This window comes from Coturnix japonica, chromosome 9 (genome assembly GCF_001577835.2).
Source record: "Coturnix japonica isolate 7356 chromosome 9, Coturnix japonica 2.1, whole genome shotgun sequence".
Taxonomy (NCBI): Eukaryota; Metazoa; Chordata; class Aves; order Galliformes; family Phasianidae; genus Coturnix; species Coturnix japonica.
Genome location: NC_029524.1, coordinates 7920113 through 7937360, shown reverse-complemented (window position 1 = coordinate 7937360; position 17248 = coordinate 7920113). Strand labels below are relative to the sequence as shown.

The 17248-nt window shown below is 44.6% G+C and overlaps 2 protein-coding genes across 12 annotated transcripts in view; both read right to left on the bottom strand.

Annotated features, from left to right (window-relative positions):
- The window catches only part of AGFG1 (ArfGAP with FG repeats 1), a 35650-nt gene extending 33353 nt beyond the window's left edge, over nucleotides 1–2297 (bottom strand). For 5 of the 11 annotated variants that reach the window (XM_015871357.2, XM_015871358.2, XM_015871367.2 and 2 more), the window contains exon 1: nucleotides 1747–2297. In XM_015871357.2, coding sequence (XP_015726843.1) covers nucleotides 1747–1913 — 167 coding nt within the window. In that variant the 5' untranslated portion in view covers nucleotides 1914–2297. The remainder of the gene's footprint in view (nucleotides 1–1746) is intronic. The other 6 variants (XM_015871359.2, XM_015871360.2, XM_015871365.2 and 3 more) reach the window with 3 other exon arrangements.
- Nucleotides 2298–14381: 12084 nt separating this feature from the next.
- On the bottom strand, nucleotides 14382–17054 carry MRPL44 (mitochondrial ribosomal protein L44). The gene is made up of 4 exons (XM_015871388.2): nucleotides 16856–17054; nucleotides 16308–16776; nucleotides 15145–15323; nucleotides 14382–14919 (listed from the first exon to the last, which is right to left on the bottom strand). The coding sequence occupies exons 1-4, from the start codon at nucleotides 17011–17013 to the stop codon at nucleotides 14748–14750; spliced, it is 978 nt and encodes a 325-aa protein (XP_015726874.1). The 5' UTR covers nucleotides 17014–17054; the 3' UTR covers nucleotides 14382–14747.
- Nucleotides 17055–17248: the final 194 nt, after the last annotated feature.

Below are 17248 nucleotides of genomic sequence, written 5' to 3'. Positions count from 1 at the left end.
GGGACAACCGCCCATGCTTGCTTGCTGTTTCATTGCATGTATGTTCTTCATGTTACTGTAAATTGACTAGGGACATTAAAGGGCCAAACATCAGAGCCAACAGACAGAAGGAACAAATCCTCCCAAAGCCACACTCAACATCTCAGCAGCACTCACGATATATATCTTAAAATTAAGCGGCCTGAAAAATAAAGAATATTCTCATCGAGCACTTTAGTCGTGCTGACAGTTTAACCAGTAAGAACATGTGCAGCCATTAAATAAGCTCTGTGCAGTAGCTTAAAATAGTTTCACATGCCAGCACAAATAACAGTTTGCTAACAGAGTAAACAATAGCCAGGGCTGGCTGATTAAGTGCCATGTGTACATCAAAATCAAGAGTCTCTTTTCAGCTTCCCAACCTGAATGTATTTTCTGTATTTGCATCAAGCCTGTGCAAAAAGTCTACACAAAGCAAGGGGAAAAAACCAAGCCTAAGTTGTATAAAAGGCAGTTTGTTCCATGTGAATTCAGCACAGAACTTACATGTCTGCTTTGTTCTGAGTCTCATTATAATTAGCAACTTTGTTCTAAAACATCAGACTACTTGAAGGACCTACAAGAGGAACCCTGTCCTTCTTAGTCAGGGACAGAACTTTGTTGAGGTTCCTACGTGTGTTTTACAAACTCAAACCCTTACAAACAAAAATACGTATCCTCCAACATACTAAAGCCAATTCTTTGATCCTGGTCAATGCCACAGAAACACAAACAAGCAAACAGAGTTAACTAAGCAAACACTAACAATGAAGTCAGTAGCTTTTTCCTCCAACTTATGTGTATGTAACTGACATCCTGATGACACGAACTGCAATTCTGAACTGACTGATCTCCACCAGTTTGATTTCATATGTGCTCCAAGGAGGAGGAAGGGTGGGAAGGGGAGAAGGAGGGGGAGGCCTGTGCAGGAATGAGGAACAGGAAAAAATGCAATCTCCTTCATCAGAACCAATTCCTTTGTCAGAATTACATGTAAAGTTCGCATGAAGTAATGAAAGATTTATAAAAGTCAATTTTTTTTTTTTCTGATCAATCCTATTAAACCTGCTGAGGCCAGAGATTAACCTCCTAGCTACAGCATAGAGTTGCCCCAAACTAATGGCAAGCATAATTGATGTATAAAAGGCCAAACTGGTGATCTAACACTGGGTGATGATTTTTCAATGCCAAAAACACAGTATTCACAACAGGGTTCGTCCGCCCATATCTTTCACGTCATGAAAGCGGGCGGCTGGGCCACGCGTGTCCTCTCGATCGGAGAACGCTTCTGCGGACACTTCATTACGTCTCCAGCCACGCTCAGGGGTCCGTTCTGCTGCCGCTCCCCCGCCCCCAATACGGGAGCAAAACGCTTACGCTTCCTAAGCGCATGAGAACACCTTCTGGACAGGATAAAGCCAAGGCCACACACAGCCGCTAGGAACCACCGAGCCGCTGCCCGCTGCCGGGGGGGGCGGACTTCCAGCCCCGTACAACCTCCCGGCCGCCTCCCCCGGGCAGCCTTGAGCCGTTCGCCGTCCGACGTGGCCGAGCGAGCCCGGCGCAGGGAAGGCCCGGCCCGGGAGCAGCACCGCGCGGAGAGCTCCGCGTCACCGGCAGCCCGGAGCCGCAGCCAGGCCGAGCCGGAGCCGAGGTCACCCTGCGACGGCCGGGCCGCCTACAACCGAGGGACCGCCCCGAAAGCCCCCGCCGCCCGCCCGCACTCACAGGATGCCGGAGCAGGAGGTGCACACGAAGCTGCCCACCGTCATGTCGGTGTAGGTGGGGCCGCGCTGGTCGCAGTCGAAGCACTTGCGGTTGGGCGGCAGGCTGCTCATCTCCCGCAGCAGCTTCAGGTGCTTCTCCTCCTGCTTCCGCTTGGCGCTCGCGGCCATGGCCCCGCCGGCGAGGGGACGGCCCGGCACGGCGCCGGGCCCCGCTCACACCACAACGGCGGCGGCGCTCCGGGGCCCGGCCGGCGGGAGACGAGCCCGGAGCGGGGAGGGGTGAGGGGCGGGGGGAAGGAAGAGCAGGAAGGGGCGGGGAGGGCGACCGGCGCCCGACGCTGAACCGGGGTGGGTGCGCAGCGGCCGCTCACGACGGCTGGAGGCACCGCGAGAGAAGGAGGAAGGGAAGGGAGGGGGAGGAAGAAGGAGGGGCCGAGCCGCGCCTGGCCGAGGGCAACGGGCGCTTTAGAGGCCGGCGGCGGCGCCGGGCCCGGGGCGGCAGAATGACGACGAGTCCAGGCGGAACCTGCGCGACACCTTTATGAGATCAGGCAACGAGATGGCGGCGGCGGAGCGGCGGGGCCGAGCGTACCCGCCGGCTGCAGCGCCCCCTAGCGGCTGGGAGGACTCACTCCATCCCGCCTCTGAGCCCGACCCCGGGGTGGGGGTGGCACCGCCGGCGGGGCTGCGTTACCCGGAGTGACCCAGCGGGACGGCGTGAGGGAGAGGGCGGTTCTGTGGAGAACCTCAGTAGGAAAACCTCAATAAAACAGAGGGTTTGGCTGCGACGCGCTGCATCGTGAGGAGATGCTCCCTCATCGTGAGGCTGCTCCCTCCTCGCCCGCTCCGTAGTGAGGCGCGACCGTTATGGTTGCGCTGACCACGTCCCTCAGTGCCACATCTCCACACCTGCAGGACGGTGACCCCACCACCCCAATCCACTGCCTCTCCACTTCTTATAACGAGATTTTTTTTCGCCCAACATCCACGCTGAGTTTTTCACCAAGCAGTTGTGGGCAGAACATTGTCATCTATCTCTTGTTTTTTTGTTACTGGCGTCAGACATGCACAGTTTCCCTTTGCGAGATTCACTTTCCAACTGGACGCTTTCCCCTTGGAAGGGAAGGAGCTAATGGTCACATGTAACTATTCCCACTCTTGAGAAACCCTTGGCTCTGGCCTAAGCTCAGAGCTGCCTCTAAGCTACAAAGTTGTCATCTATAGAGACATCCGAAGGAACGCCTCCAGTGCAAAATACTTCCAAAGGAAGAACAACTATCCATCTGATTTATTTTGTAACTCAGTTTGCGAAAACACCTGGCAATGCTACACATGGTAAGCTTTAATGGTTCCCCATGCTGTGTATTTATGGTCAGATCTTGGACCTCTGACATCAGTATCTAGTGTAATGTGGAATTCGTAAGGCCTGTGTGAGCAAGATCTGATTTGCTCTGTTTTCCTCATAGTTTGAATTTTCCTCATAGTTTTGTTTGGCTGGTTGGTTGTTTTGGCTCGGTTGGTTATCCAGGCCTAGTGTTCAGTATCAGTAGTTTGGCATTCCTCTGATTTCTCTGGAGCTGCTAATTTACATGAGCTGATCAGCCAGTCCAAGGGTGTAATGAACTGATCTGAAACATTCCTAATGCAGGTGGCAGGAGCCTCTCAGTGAAAAACAAGCATCACTAAATCACTACATAGATACAAGTGCATAAATGGAGCTCTTGAAGTAAATACAGAATATACCCAGTCTTGGAATAAACAAATTTTCACTTATCTAAATTCTAACCTCTCTCTGAAATGCTGATATTATTCAGAAGGTCTCATTTTGTTGCCTGCTTTGAAACATGCTTTGAAACACTGGAGATTTTTTCAGTGGCCTCAATGACCTCAAGCAAATGACCTAAATTCAGAAGAAAAATAATAGGTTTAAAGGTTAGAAATCAAGGTCTATTTCTTGGAAAATACTTTGGAGAGAGAGCAGTGACTGGCTAAAAGACCTGTGCTAGCAGGGATTGCTGCATACAAGTTCAGTTTCGTTTCAATGAGAACCAGCCCACAAACCATTGACAGAGTGTCAGAGGTGCTTTGTAACTGAGGGGAAAATGTTCAGCTCTGCTTGCTTATGTCATAAATATCACATGGGAGCAGTTAATAATAAAAATGATGCAACTGTTACTGAAGTTTTCATTTCCATTGATGCATAGAATGGAACTCACAGGAAAAATCTCAGCCCTGTTCAAGTCAATTGCAAAGTTTAGTAAGAAGAGTAAACCAAATTTCATATTACACTAGAACAAGCTTTGATTTGTTTCATGAAGAAACTATTGAGATGTTATTTGTGGCCAGCACCGAGATGGGCTCATGTTAGAAGCTAAATGACATTTTAAGCATTGTTTCATTAGAAATCACTTTTTAAATAGCGTTGACCCTCTCTATTGTGTGTCTCATAAAGCCAGGTTAGACCAGGAGAATAGCTACATCAAATTTCCCCCTGTTCCATCTCCCCACAGAAGCAATGAGTAACTTGTGCTTTTCTTCCCTGTGTTTGACTGATCACAGCTAGGGTTACTTTCCTCAAAGCAGGTGAATCATATTTTTTCTCTCAATTACTAAGAGCAGAAATGATACAGACAAATAATAATAATTAAAACAAAAATTACTGTTCAGCTTTACTATTTGATTTTCTGTTACCTGATCCATTTTTCTAGCCCTAGGACCTTAATTTCCTTTCCTAATTCTGTGTCCAAATTTGTTCTTGGTTCTCTCCTTCTAATGACTGTACTTATGCTTTTGTGGTTGGAAATCTACTGGCCAGCTGTTTTCTGAAAGTGCTTAATCCCTGCTGCACCTGCTGCAGCATTCAGCATCAACATTAATTTATTAACAGAAGGTGAAACAATGGATTCTTACACTTAAACCATTTCTGTTTATATTAAAAGGAGAAAAAAAAGAAAAAGAAGACAGCACCCAAACTTAAATGTTAGCCCAGCAATTTCTGAAAGACATGGCTTCAGTAATCCCTTAAATATGGGCTAATAGGGTATAAATTATAATTTATGAGTATATAATCTGGGGCACTTATTGTCAGGACCAAAAGAAACAAGTGTCTAAGAATGTACATCTGGGAGATGAATAAGACATCCTGTTTGTCACTAGGATTGAGGTCAGTAATATCCATTTTAAAGCAATTAACCCAGCAGGCTAAGTGATGTGGAAATTATCATGCTGAAAGACTAATGGGCTATTAAATCCATCTTGCTTCGCTACTGATGGGTATACAAAATTAATCCTGGGATTAGGTGTATTGCATCTGTGGTAAACTGCCACTGCAAGATTTGGATATGAGGAGCTTTCTGAGAACGTTCACTGATTTGCTCTGTTAAAAGTTCAGTCAGCTGAGCATCAGTTTGTGTGTTTGCATGTGATTTTATTTAAGCAGCATCTTTTTGTTCATGAGTAGATACATTTTAGGCACCGCAGGAATGGTAGCCTGAGATTCAAAGCAAATGTACTGGCTCTCAGGATGACATGGAGGAGTTTGAAAGCATGGGGAAAGAGGCAGAAAAACAAGAGCTAGAAGAAAAGTGGGAAGTATAAAGATAACATATATATATATGCATATATATGATCAAAAAGCAATTAGTCTTTCATCTGCTCCTTCCCATTTATTTCTTCATGCATTAACGTATGTGTTAACCAAAAATCTTTTACAGTGTTCAAGTGTGAGAGATCAAAGCTGTGTAGGCTCAGGTATCAGGAGTTAATAGCAAGACACATGCCCTTCTAGCTGCAATGTAAACTAGTTTTTTTTTTCTCCTTATCTGAACAAACCCAACGAGTTTGATGAAGAGGATTGTAAAAACATATAATGTCCTTCTAAAGTTAATGCAAGAGGTTGACATCAGACGTAGAAAAGCCTTAAGTCTCTTTGTGTTTGTCTTCTTTCTTGGTGATAATTACTAAGAATGAAGGCTGTGCTGTAACTGGTCATTTAGATGAGCTTCTTACAGCCATTCATCTTCCTAAATTATTTTTCTAAGTTGTTTGAATGGAATGTTTGAATATATATTGAAACTTTGCTTGAGTTATATCTATTTCAATGCAGTTCAGTTGAATCTAAATGAAGTTCAGCTATGGGAAGGCCTGAGATTTCTTTGGTAGACTCCCACGTGGCACTGCTACTTTGTACACTTATCTCTTTTTCTCTTCACTATTCACTACTTCAATTTAACTAATTTTCATTTCTCACATAAAAGTGCTTTCCTTATACTTTCTTCTTCCTCTACTTTGGCTTTGTTCTCATAAAGCACCAAAAATTGTATACCCATCAACAGGGTAAAAAAAATAATAAATCTGTTCCTAATTTTAGCTGTCCGGAGGTTTGTTCAGAAGGATTAGTAGCTTCTGTTCTATTTAAGATTTGCTAACAGTGGTCAATTGAGCACTGTGCCCTCCTGGGGGCACTTAGTGGGAGACCTTTCCAGTTTGTCCTAAGATGTAAGAGTTCCTTCAGTGTAGAACTGTTATGATGTGGGAGATGACTGAGCACGGGATTGTCCCACTTCATGGTGTGATCCAGCCTAGCAACCCATGCTGAAGTCCAAGAAGTTTTTTATTTTCTAAATTTAATGAGCAATATGAATAGCTCAGAAGTCCCGATTCTCTTTGTGCTTCCCATCTTGGTCAGCGATGTTGAAAGATTATCAATATTTCAACCTCACCCCTTTGTTTGACACAGTTCTTGAGTTTCCATCGTGCCTTAAGTGCACAAGATCACATTCCCGGTTGTAATCACAGACTGGGCAGTGGAAAGAACATGTCTATGTACAGTTGCAGTGAAGGCAAATCATCTGTCAAAGGAACATCTTGTACGTGAGGTATTTTAAGTTCATCCTTAAAGTCAATTTTCCTTATTTTTAGGGCGTAGTCAATGTTCTTATTACTAATTTTGATTTGGCTTGTTTTCATTTTTCATTACTCCGTAAGTTCCTGCAGCTGAGTGACACTTGACAAACTGCACCGTGGGTGCAGCTGAAAAACATTCACATCACGTGGCCTTCCAGAGGAGCCTCCCACAGAAGCAGTGGGGCCCTTTAAATTGAAAGAGAATTATATTCACACGTGATCCTGTAAACAATAGAAAAGTAATGGTGAGCCATATCATAGTATCCACTTACTGGGCCTGCCCATGGGAGCACACGCAATGTACAAGGCAGCCTAGGGCCTGTCGGTAGAAAAAGAGATTGTGGAAGTGATATCTATACAGCTGGAAGGAAGCAAATGAGTGAACTGGGAGAGAAAGAGCTGAAAGATGCCTTGGAGATGGAAAGACAATTTAACTCTTGGTTCAAAACTAGAGGGGAAAGAGATATGTTTAGGTTCTGTCCAAACCAACAATTTCTTTATTATTCAGCTATCCAAACCAATAAGCCAGGATATGCTCTCCCAGCTCTTTGAACAGCAACAACTTAATTGTCACGTTAATCTTTATATGACACAAGTTATTTTGTGAGCCATGAATGAGGTTTGTATTTAAAGCCCAGTGTATTTTCAAGTTCTATTCTTCAGTACCTTTCCTACTTGACGATGAGCATTTCCTGCCTGTTTTCTGCAAAACCCCCACGAGAGTGAAGAGAGGCCTTTGTTCCTCTCCACTAATGAATCTAAATTATTCATTAGTCAGTCTAATTTGTGGAAACTACTATCAGTTAGTGCTGTCTCATTTGGTTTCATTTTGCATTTTGTATTTATTTATATTTTTACCAAGTCTAACTTAGCATCTTAGATTTGGTAAAAAGAATTAGAGGCAGTCTGACAAGCATCTTCACTGAGAGACATGCAAAGTTAGAACAGAGAGAAGTACTATTTCCAACCTGTTTTCTGTGCTGTACCAAATTCCTGTGTTCTGCTGCAGACTTTCCTAGAATTTTAATTCTTTCCAAAAAATACCAATTGAATGTTAATTTGTAGAACAGGTTTTACTTCTGTGAGTAGGCTGAAGCAGTGTGTACAACTGGGGTCTACCTGCAGAAAACAGGGCCAACATCTGGTAATTCTCCAGGTCTTGTATTACCTTAGAGCCGCAGGCCTGTGGTGCCACAAGAAAGCAGAAGGTTAAGTTCACTGGAATATATAAAGAAAGTCAAAAAGGTAAGAAATGAGGGAAAAAGTGAGCCGGGTCTAACATGCCATGACAAGGCACAAAATACCTACCATGTATTCTCTTTGTCTGAAGCACAATGCTGGTAAATCTGTGACTCCAATGTAGCGGTGTGTTTATTTTGCCTGATGAATAAGGCATCTTGTACACTGCAGTGAACCAATCCACGTACAGGAGCAGAAGACTAAAAGTCACGTAAGCATCCATTTAGAGTTGAAGAGTTGAAGTAAGGCAAAAAACAATATTGCAGTGCAAAGTAATGATGATGGACATGGACTTGAGACAAGGAAACCTGGGGAACAGAGCTTTCAGATGTCAGACTGAAAGAGAATAAGCCACATAACACAAACATGGGAAAATTCAGTTCTTCAGTCACCTAGATTACAAAAAGAACTTTAGATGTAGACTGATCAAAGCAATCTTGATGCTTCAAATTTACTGTAATGCTTTTTATTACTGTAAGTATTAAAACCGAGATACTATCAAGAATTTTTCATGAATCCCTGAGAACTGATTACATCCAAACTGCAGTTCTATAATTCAAGGAGGACAAGTGAAAAGGGCTTTGCAACTGTCAGCATTAACAAGTTAGAAGTACACTAACAAGATGCACAGAAAATTAAAATCCCCTGGAGAATGTAGTAAAGGTTAAATGCAGTTGGGGTGAATACATACAGATAATCCTTGGTAACTGCAGGCAGCCTCTTATGGGAGATTTTTTGCTGGAGAAACCTAATCTCAACCCGTACACGGTGGCAATACTGCTAAGACTAATGATATTTTAGCAGATTCTGTGTTATTTAGTTTCAAAGCAGAAGGGCAAACCCTCAAATTGCTTTTTAAAATGATTGATTTAAGGTGAAAAGTAAATCCCTGCCATTTGGGCCTCTTGTACATTCTGCTGTAAAGCACAAAAGCACCTTCAGTTCCTCTCCTTGAACTGACTCTCATCAATACTGCAAGTCATAGCTGGTGCTGCAAGCAGCTTAAATAGCGTTTATTGCAAGAATATATTCTACAGTTGAGTGGCAACGACTGGTGGGTCTCTTTGAAACAATGTATGCAACTTTCAATTAAGAAAGCAGATCTTGAAGGTGTTTGCTGATCAGAAAAACTGAACAAGGAGGAAAGGGAAAAACGCCCATCAGCACATGACTTAAATGACTTGATATGAAATGGAAGCTTTCTTCATGGCATAACAAAAATAATTTAAAATGTAATGCTTAACTGCTTAAGTAAATTAATATGTATATGTACTTAAAAGCATGATGTTCTATCTGATGGGAACTGGAATGGTCAGAACAAAACCTTCCTTTGGTCCGGCTTTTCAGTTCAGTTTGTGGACAATGTATTTAATGGAAAAGAATGAACAGATACTCTGAAGCAGCACCACGACTGGGAAATTTGGGATAACATCCACTGTGAGCCAAACCCTGCCTTATTGACACAGAAATTGGAGAAATACAGCAAACAAGAGGTTTTTAAGCAAGAGGAAGAAACTAAGCAAGCTCCCCCACCCCTCATGGTACTGTGGATGGAGAAAATAAGCAGCAAAATGAACCTGGCTGTTAATAAACCCTCACAAATATGGAATCAAAAGTATTTGAGAAGCCATTAGGCAGTGCAGTATTTCTTACAGCTTATGGTTTTTAATCAAGTCCCTTGTAACTGCTTGGAATTCTGACACCATCAGTATAATTCCCCAGAGCTCCCTGAGTTTACACTAACATTCCTGAACTACCAAGGTCTGCTTTATGAATATACAAGTTTCCGTTTACATCCCAGCCCTCCACGCATTGTTTCAGTCCTCTGTACTTCACCACTTAAGGGCCAGCCTTCAAGTTTTGCATATTCAGTGTATTCTTGACCAGTTTCTAACACTGCTTGGATGCCACAACCGCCCTGCAGCTTACATCTTCCCACCCTGCATATACGTGTGTGCAGGCAGATAATGGCCTCGCCGTGACAAGCACAGATGCAAGCAGAAGATAGAGCAGGTGCTGAGCCCTGCCCACAGTGCCCTGTGCCTTCAGTTACCATTTAAAGTAAAACAAAATCAAACAATCAACATGCCTGCCTGCCTGAAAACGTGCTGCAATAACATCTTGTGATATTTGGAGCAGGAATTAAATATTTAACAAATATTTCCACTGCAAAGGAAACATAAAAACAAAACTGCACTCTGGTATAATGAATGGAAAATTACACTTAAATCACTCAAATCTAAGGCCATTAGCCCCCTAGTGAGGAAAGGACGATCAGATTATCCAAGTGGTTGTACTGAGCTCATTGTCACAGTTGTTACTTGATGCAGGAGGTCTGTGGAATGGAATAAGCAACATTCAGATGCAGAGTTTTACGTTAGGCAACAATGTTATTTCCGATGGGACTAAAAGGTCATTTTGTAAACACATTCACGGCTCCTATTATTGAAATTTTAAGAGAACAATTATCGTTAGAATAATTATCAATTAGAATCGAAGTTGTCGTTTTCTCCAGTGGTTTCCTCAAATGTTCTTTGACACTGGAGTTATTTCTACAGAATTATGTCGTTAGTTAATAATCCTAAACGTCGATATTTGTTTGCGGTAACTTCCGCGATGAAGCTGCACCTCCTCGCTCTTTCTTTTAATATTATCATTAAAACAACTTAATTTCTTCCTCGGACCAAACCAGGACTTCTAGGCGAGTTATCGCCCCCTGGTGGTGGGCAGGCTTTCCCCACTCAATCTTGATGCTGTTACCGCACTGATCCTGAGACACTTCTTCAGTTTCACGAGCAGTTCCTTAGTTAAGTAGCAGTGTCTCCAGCCCCGCAGCAGGCTGCACAATCACACCTTCGTGTAATCTGTTGGTTATTCTTTTCTCACTGTAGGTTTAGTTTTAATATAGGACAGTGATTCTCCACCACTGCGCTTCCTTCAGCCTTAAAGAACACACAACAATTTCCACGTAGCTAGACTTGGTTATTTGTTTGACCTGGCAGCATCCCCTGCTTCACTTCACCATCACAAATCTGGGTGTGCCTCCACAAAACTGCCATCTCAGTGCGATGGTATAGATTGATTGATGCTATGTGAATGGTGACATCGTTCCCTGAAAGCAGGTAAAAGCAGGAGAGAGCAGAAAGTTTTCAGAACCTTCACACACTGACCTCCCACACACACCAGTCAGAAGTATTTCCTCTCTCTACAAGGTGGAAAAGTTGCCAGTGGGGTTTTTTTCCCCTCCACCTGAGCCATAGGCTACAGAAAGAGATTGCATGTAATTAATTTTGATTGCCTATATGAAGTATATGAAGTCTGAGAACAAGTGAGCACAAGTGGCAATGAGCACCTGCTGAGGGAAGGCTCTGTTTTTAATTTCCATCTCAGAACAGTCAGGTTCTGCAGTTGCTGCCAGGAGAAACAGCGGGAGCAAAAGGCTGAACTACTTCCAGTCTGGAGCACCATCTGTTTAGAGACTGAAGAATCATTAAACTTAGCTATGATGGCAATGGATTATCTTGATGACGTCCCTCAGAGTCGTACCATACCTGTACAGTTCACATGCCATACCTGAACATGAAGCTGCTGCCTCACCATGATTTAAGAACCACCAACAGTCCTCAGTGCTGTGATTCTGTTCCCAATCTGCACCTGTCCACCATAGCAGCTGGCTGCTGACCAACCAACTAGGGATGGTTTCATTCTCCAAACTTACCCACGATTTCTTAGGCAAGCTGAAAAGGCAAACACATGGAACTGGTGCCATTGGATCAGTGGAATCATTTTGAAAAGATAAAAAACAACGTGTCCTTGGATGCCTGTTTCTCTACAGTAAAGGCATCTCTTAATGTTAAACTTCAAAGCCAAGTGTATTTTAGATGAGCAACAAAATAGTTCTGAGCCCATTTAATGTTTACCACAAAACTTATTAAAGTTAAGGACAGGGAAAAGTAGGGCTTCTCCATCACCTCTGCACGGCATCATCCTCCCTCCCAAAGAATGAGAACACATCTTTTGATGTTTTGATTTCTTGATGGCTTTTTATAGCACCCGAATGCCAGAGCAGCTTATCTAAATGTGTGCTTTATTGTTAAAAGTAAGAGAGCTCGGTATTAGAAATGTCAGTAATGCTGTAACTTCCCAGTGACAACTTCAAACCCCAGAGTAACAGGGAGGTACCTGTAAAGTGGTCGTATTTTAATCTCCTGCCTTTCAGTTACAGCAACGATTAAAATGCAAGCAATTGTTTCTGGACTTTTTTTATTTCCAGAAAATTATAGGAAAACTTCAGGTAACTGCAACCAGAGGAAGCTGCAGCTGCAAGCAACGAGGTACCCAGAGTGTGAGGAAGAAAGGAAAGGTTTAGCAGATAGATCTGTACTGCTGTCAGGATGCAGCTGTTAGAACACACGTGGCTATTTTAAATTAGTGCTGAACAAATATCTGCATCAGATCAAATGTAGCACACAGGAAGACATAATGGAGGTTGGCTGACACTTGAGATCATGTCAGCCTATTACAAAACTCCATCAGTGCCAGAGAAAATGCCCTTTTCCATCTGCTGTCAGTTTATGAATATAAACTGCAACAACTACCTGTACAATGAGTTGTTCAGCGGGTTGCAAAACAAACTGATTCTTTTCCATCAGGCAGTTACTGACGTGCTGCTTGATACGCTGCCTTCTCTGAGGAAAGAACAGTCACTGGGATGTCAGTGCACTTGTACTCAGGACCAGTGCAAGCAGCCTGAAAAGTACTTTGCAGGCCAGAAAGCTGCTGGGCCATCCCATAGTCTCCAGCAGAAAAAAAGCTGCAGTTTTCTCGGCTTATTTTTGAAGCTGCTTCATTCTGTAAATCCAACCAATCATTTAACATCACTGAGGTAGCAATGCATGCCGAGGTGCCAGAAAGTAAAGCAAAGATACCACAACAAACACATTTCTGACCACGAGAACCTTGAAAATAGGTCACCTTTACCTACAGAACTCCTTAGTTTCCACTCAGACCTTCATAGAAAACAATCCTTTTTCCCTGTCCCCAAAGTACTTTTCCCTCCGAGCTCAGAACATTCCATATGTACACAACACAATACACTCATTTCTCTCACACGAAGCAGTTTCCTTCCAGCACAGCAAGCAGCAATCCACCTCTCCTAGCATTTATTCTCATATTCTAAACTATGAGACCACAGTAAGCAGATATTGAATTTTCTTTTAAGGTGAACTGCCAACATACTGCTTTTTTTTTCTTCCATCTCTTGAAATAGAGGCATTTCAAATAGTAATCATTAGAGCTATCAAATATAATAATAATTAAGATCGAACTTTGAATGTGCAATAAATAAATAAATAAATAAAAATCACAACTGTCCTTTTAAAATAGGTAAAGGTAAAAGAAACACCTAATCTGAAAACTAAAAATAGCAAAAATTATTTCAGCTTCAGCTCTTATTCCCCTGGAATACAGTGACCTTATTGGCTACGCTTACGTAAGTGACAACAGATTACCTAGATGGAATTTTTAACTTAACACAAGCAATTTTAGGTGTATTTTACATGTGATGGATCTTTCTGCACTCCTTTATATTCAAACTTTCACCCATTTTGTTTACTATGCCAGAAGCCAGACGAAAAGTTTTGCTGCTGTCTACCCACAGAAGCATTTTATATGTGCTTAGGATGTATGTTGTAACAAACATGACAGTCACACATGAATAGTGATCAGTTGGGTGTTTTTAGTTAGTTTTTAGCTTTCTCTCTTGAATCTACTCATTAAAATGTTTCAGTCAAGTAGAACAGAGCCAGATCTCATCCTTATTCACAGGGCAGCAGAAAACACCACCTGCAATGCACCACTGAGCTGCTCAGCAGCCACAGCCTCAGACTGGGGCCATTCCCTGCCACACATCCTTCACATAGATGCAAAATAAAACCACTGCCTGCAATGGGATAAGGTAGAAACACTCCTTCCCTTCATCACTGTCACTTTCTCCTTTGAGGGCTCAGTCAGGAACATTACAGAGGTATGTTACAGAGGTACCTAAGTGTAACTGAAGTCATTGAAAGCCATTAAGAGAGCTACAGAGGGTGCAACTAAAGCCCACAGAGATCTCACTGAATCCAATGCCTCAGACACATCACTGCGTCAGATGAATGTCTGAAAGAGCAGTGAAGAATGAAGTTCCTGGAGACAGTGGAAAAGCAGACAGAGACGTTCTCATTTCTTTCAGCACAAGCCCTCGTAATCCTTGTTTTCCTTGTTACAGACTTCAACATGAACAACTCTGCTTTGCAGAGTATTCAGTAACAGAAACCAATGTGTACAGCAAAGAAAAAAGACAAGGCTGCACCTGAGCAGTCAGAGCTGCTAAGTGCCATTTGCTTTCTTAAACCAGACCACCAGCATCAATCCCACTGACATCACGTTCTACGTTTTCACCAGGCCAAGGACAAATGGATCCAGACACAACTCACAGACCAACGCTGCACGTTAAGTTCCACTCATCTTATTAGCAGCACCTCAGAACCAGTCCCAAGGAAGCACACAAGACACTTTTTTCTATAGATTCTGAACACGCTATTAAACATCATTAAGAACCTTCTCCTGTCATTACACTTCTCGGCCAAAATACATCCATTCAGGAAGATAAAGGAACTTTCCCTGTTGAGGACAATGCCTGGACATTAAACATTATATATAAGAAAGAGAATTCATTTGTCTTATAACCATATTTAATTTGAAAATTCCAGGAACTTGACATCAGAAAACCAAACTGAACTTTGCTCTCCTGAAGGTGTCTGAGTTCAGCATAGAAGCTGTTCATTCTTGAGAGAAACTGGAAACAGTCTGTGTTATCTAGTTGCTGCTGATGGCCTTTTCAGCTGTCCATCCTTCTTTAGGATTCGAGTAATCCCACGGCCTCCTGTTCTCAGTGTACCCATAGAGCTTCCGCAGCGCCACGCGAGCAGCTTCTTCCTCTGCAGCCAGCAGCGTTTCCCCGGGCCCTTCAGCTATGAGCTTCTTATCACTGGGACAAAAGCAAACACAACGTTTTCATCAGAATCCTGAGCACTGCTGTACACCGTGGGTCAGTGCTGCTAAATGTGTTTCCCCCCAGTCTATCACTACTGCATGTAATTTCTACATACAGGCACCAGCACACACATTCCTGCTGTTTTTTTTCTTGCAAAGAGGAGCTATTGGATATTCAGCAATGGAAACTAGAGACCATTTACATTAATACCATACTAACCAGTACAGCCCAATGAAGTACAGTGGCAGAACCGTGCTGACCCCCAGCTGCCTGGTAATTCTTGGTTCTGGAGCAGCGATATTTCTCTTGGCCAACTCTTCCACCAGCAAACCCATAGGATTTACAACCTCCCAGATCTCAAACAGGTCTTTTCCAATCAGTTGGGGAATTAAAAAATCCTAAACAGAAAAATATTTAGAAGTTAAGGTCAACGGGAACAACAGCTCTAACTCCTACTGCCTGTGAACAAAAGCAATACGAGTAATTAATGCACCTGACAGCAGATAACTGGAAGGAATAACCAAACTGCCTCAGCACTACAGCATGGCTGAGCAGGACCGGGAGGTGTCGGTGCTGCTGAGCTCTGCTGGCTGAGCTGCTCAGCGTGCACACCAAGACAACCTGCTCCCCTTGAAAACGCAGCACCCGCCTGATGGGCTCATAGTGCTGTGGGCAGCTCTGAGTGCGAGCTGAGCAACTCAGCACTGATTGTAGGGACACCCAAACAGAGGCTGCGTGCTGCAGGGTCCTGCCAGAAGCTGAAAGTCCCACACAGTCCCATGTGATTTACACCTGTTCTGACCACTGTCTTGTCTGGTAACTGCTGCTTGCTCTTACAGACCCCACCTTGTATCACAAATGACATTTTAGCTAATAACTTCTCCATTCCAACATAGCAGTAAGTGAAAAGGACAACAGCTGTCCAAACTACCTTGTTATGCTGCAGTTTAACTGAGTGTTCCAGTATGAAAAGATCTTTGGATCTTTGTGCTCCTGAGTGCAGAACTTATGAACTCAGTGTGTTTGATATGAAATTAAAATGAAAGCATGCAATTTTTTTTTAAATTGAAGGCATATGTAATCTGACATGGGACCACTTCATTGTTTGACAGGTAGCATAAAACGTGGAGGGAAACACTGCTCCTTAATGAGCAATAGCAAATAGGAAGGCATTGCTGTTATAGGAGTGCACGGCTTAATGTACCTGAGCAGCCTGAGCCTTTTTGTTCTGGGGCAAGAACCCAACAAGCTCTCTGGCTCTGGTCACTAAGGAACAGAGTAAGACACACTTTTTGCCTTTCTTCCTATAACTTCGCCCTTTCCCCCCCACCGACACCATCCCTTATTGCTATCAGCAGAGAACACCACTAAGTCCGGCGCACCCTGACGAAGAGCCCGGCTCTCTCAGTCCCGCTGCTGCCCAGCAGAGCTCCCACCACCGCGAAGAACGTGTTGTGCAGCACGGCCGGCGGTGCAGGGAACTCCTCGCACAGCACCAGGTCGTGCAGCGCCAGGTTGTGCGCCACGTAGGACACGAGCTGCTGCCCGGTCAGGAAGGACACGAGAGCCGCCACCCCCGGGGCGGGCAGGCGGGGATGGGCGGCCTCGAAGCTCCGCGTCAGGTACGAACGGGCGAACTCCATCCCTCGGGCCGACAGCTCCGCGTTGTCTCGGAGGTTGAGGGCGACGGCGTCTTTATCCACGCCGAGATCCCGGCGCTTCGCCTCCTCGCTTTTAATGTAACAGGAATTCACGAAGGCGGTTTTGAGGAGCTCCAACGAGAAGTTCTCCTGCAGGCGGTGTCCGAACGCCTGGATCTCGGCGTGGTAATCCCAGCCGGGCCGCTCCGAGCTGCGGGCGAAAGGAAACGCGGTCAGAACGAGGCGGCTCCGGCATCACGAGCGTCCCCCGCCCTCCCTGCGGCTCTCACCGCCGGCGCGGCGCCTCCCGCAGCCGCTGCATCTCCAGGTAAGCGCGGACCCAACGCTTCTTGTCGCGGCGCGGCGCGGAGCCCGGAGCGACCCGCCCCGTCCCGGCCGCGGGCAGCAGCCGCCGTGAGCCCCGAAGCAGCAGCAGCACGGCCGACATCGCGGCGGGCCGGGAAGGGAAGGTCCGTCCGATAACGCGTCCCCCGGACGGAAACGCTCCGAGTGGGAGCGGTACGGAGCGCACAGGAAGCGACGGAGTAACCGGTCCGTCTGTCTGTCCGTCCGGATGGGCTTCACAGCGCAGTTCCACTGCACACCAGGCCAGGCAGCCCCACATCAGGCTCTCAGCTGTCTGCTTGCTGCTGCTCTTACTTCTCAGGCTTCCAATTCAGACA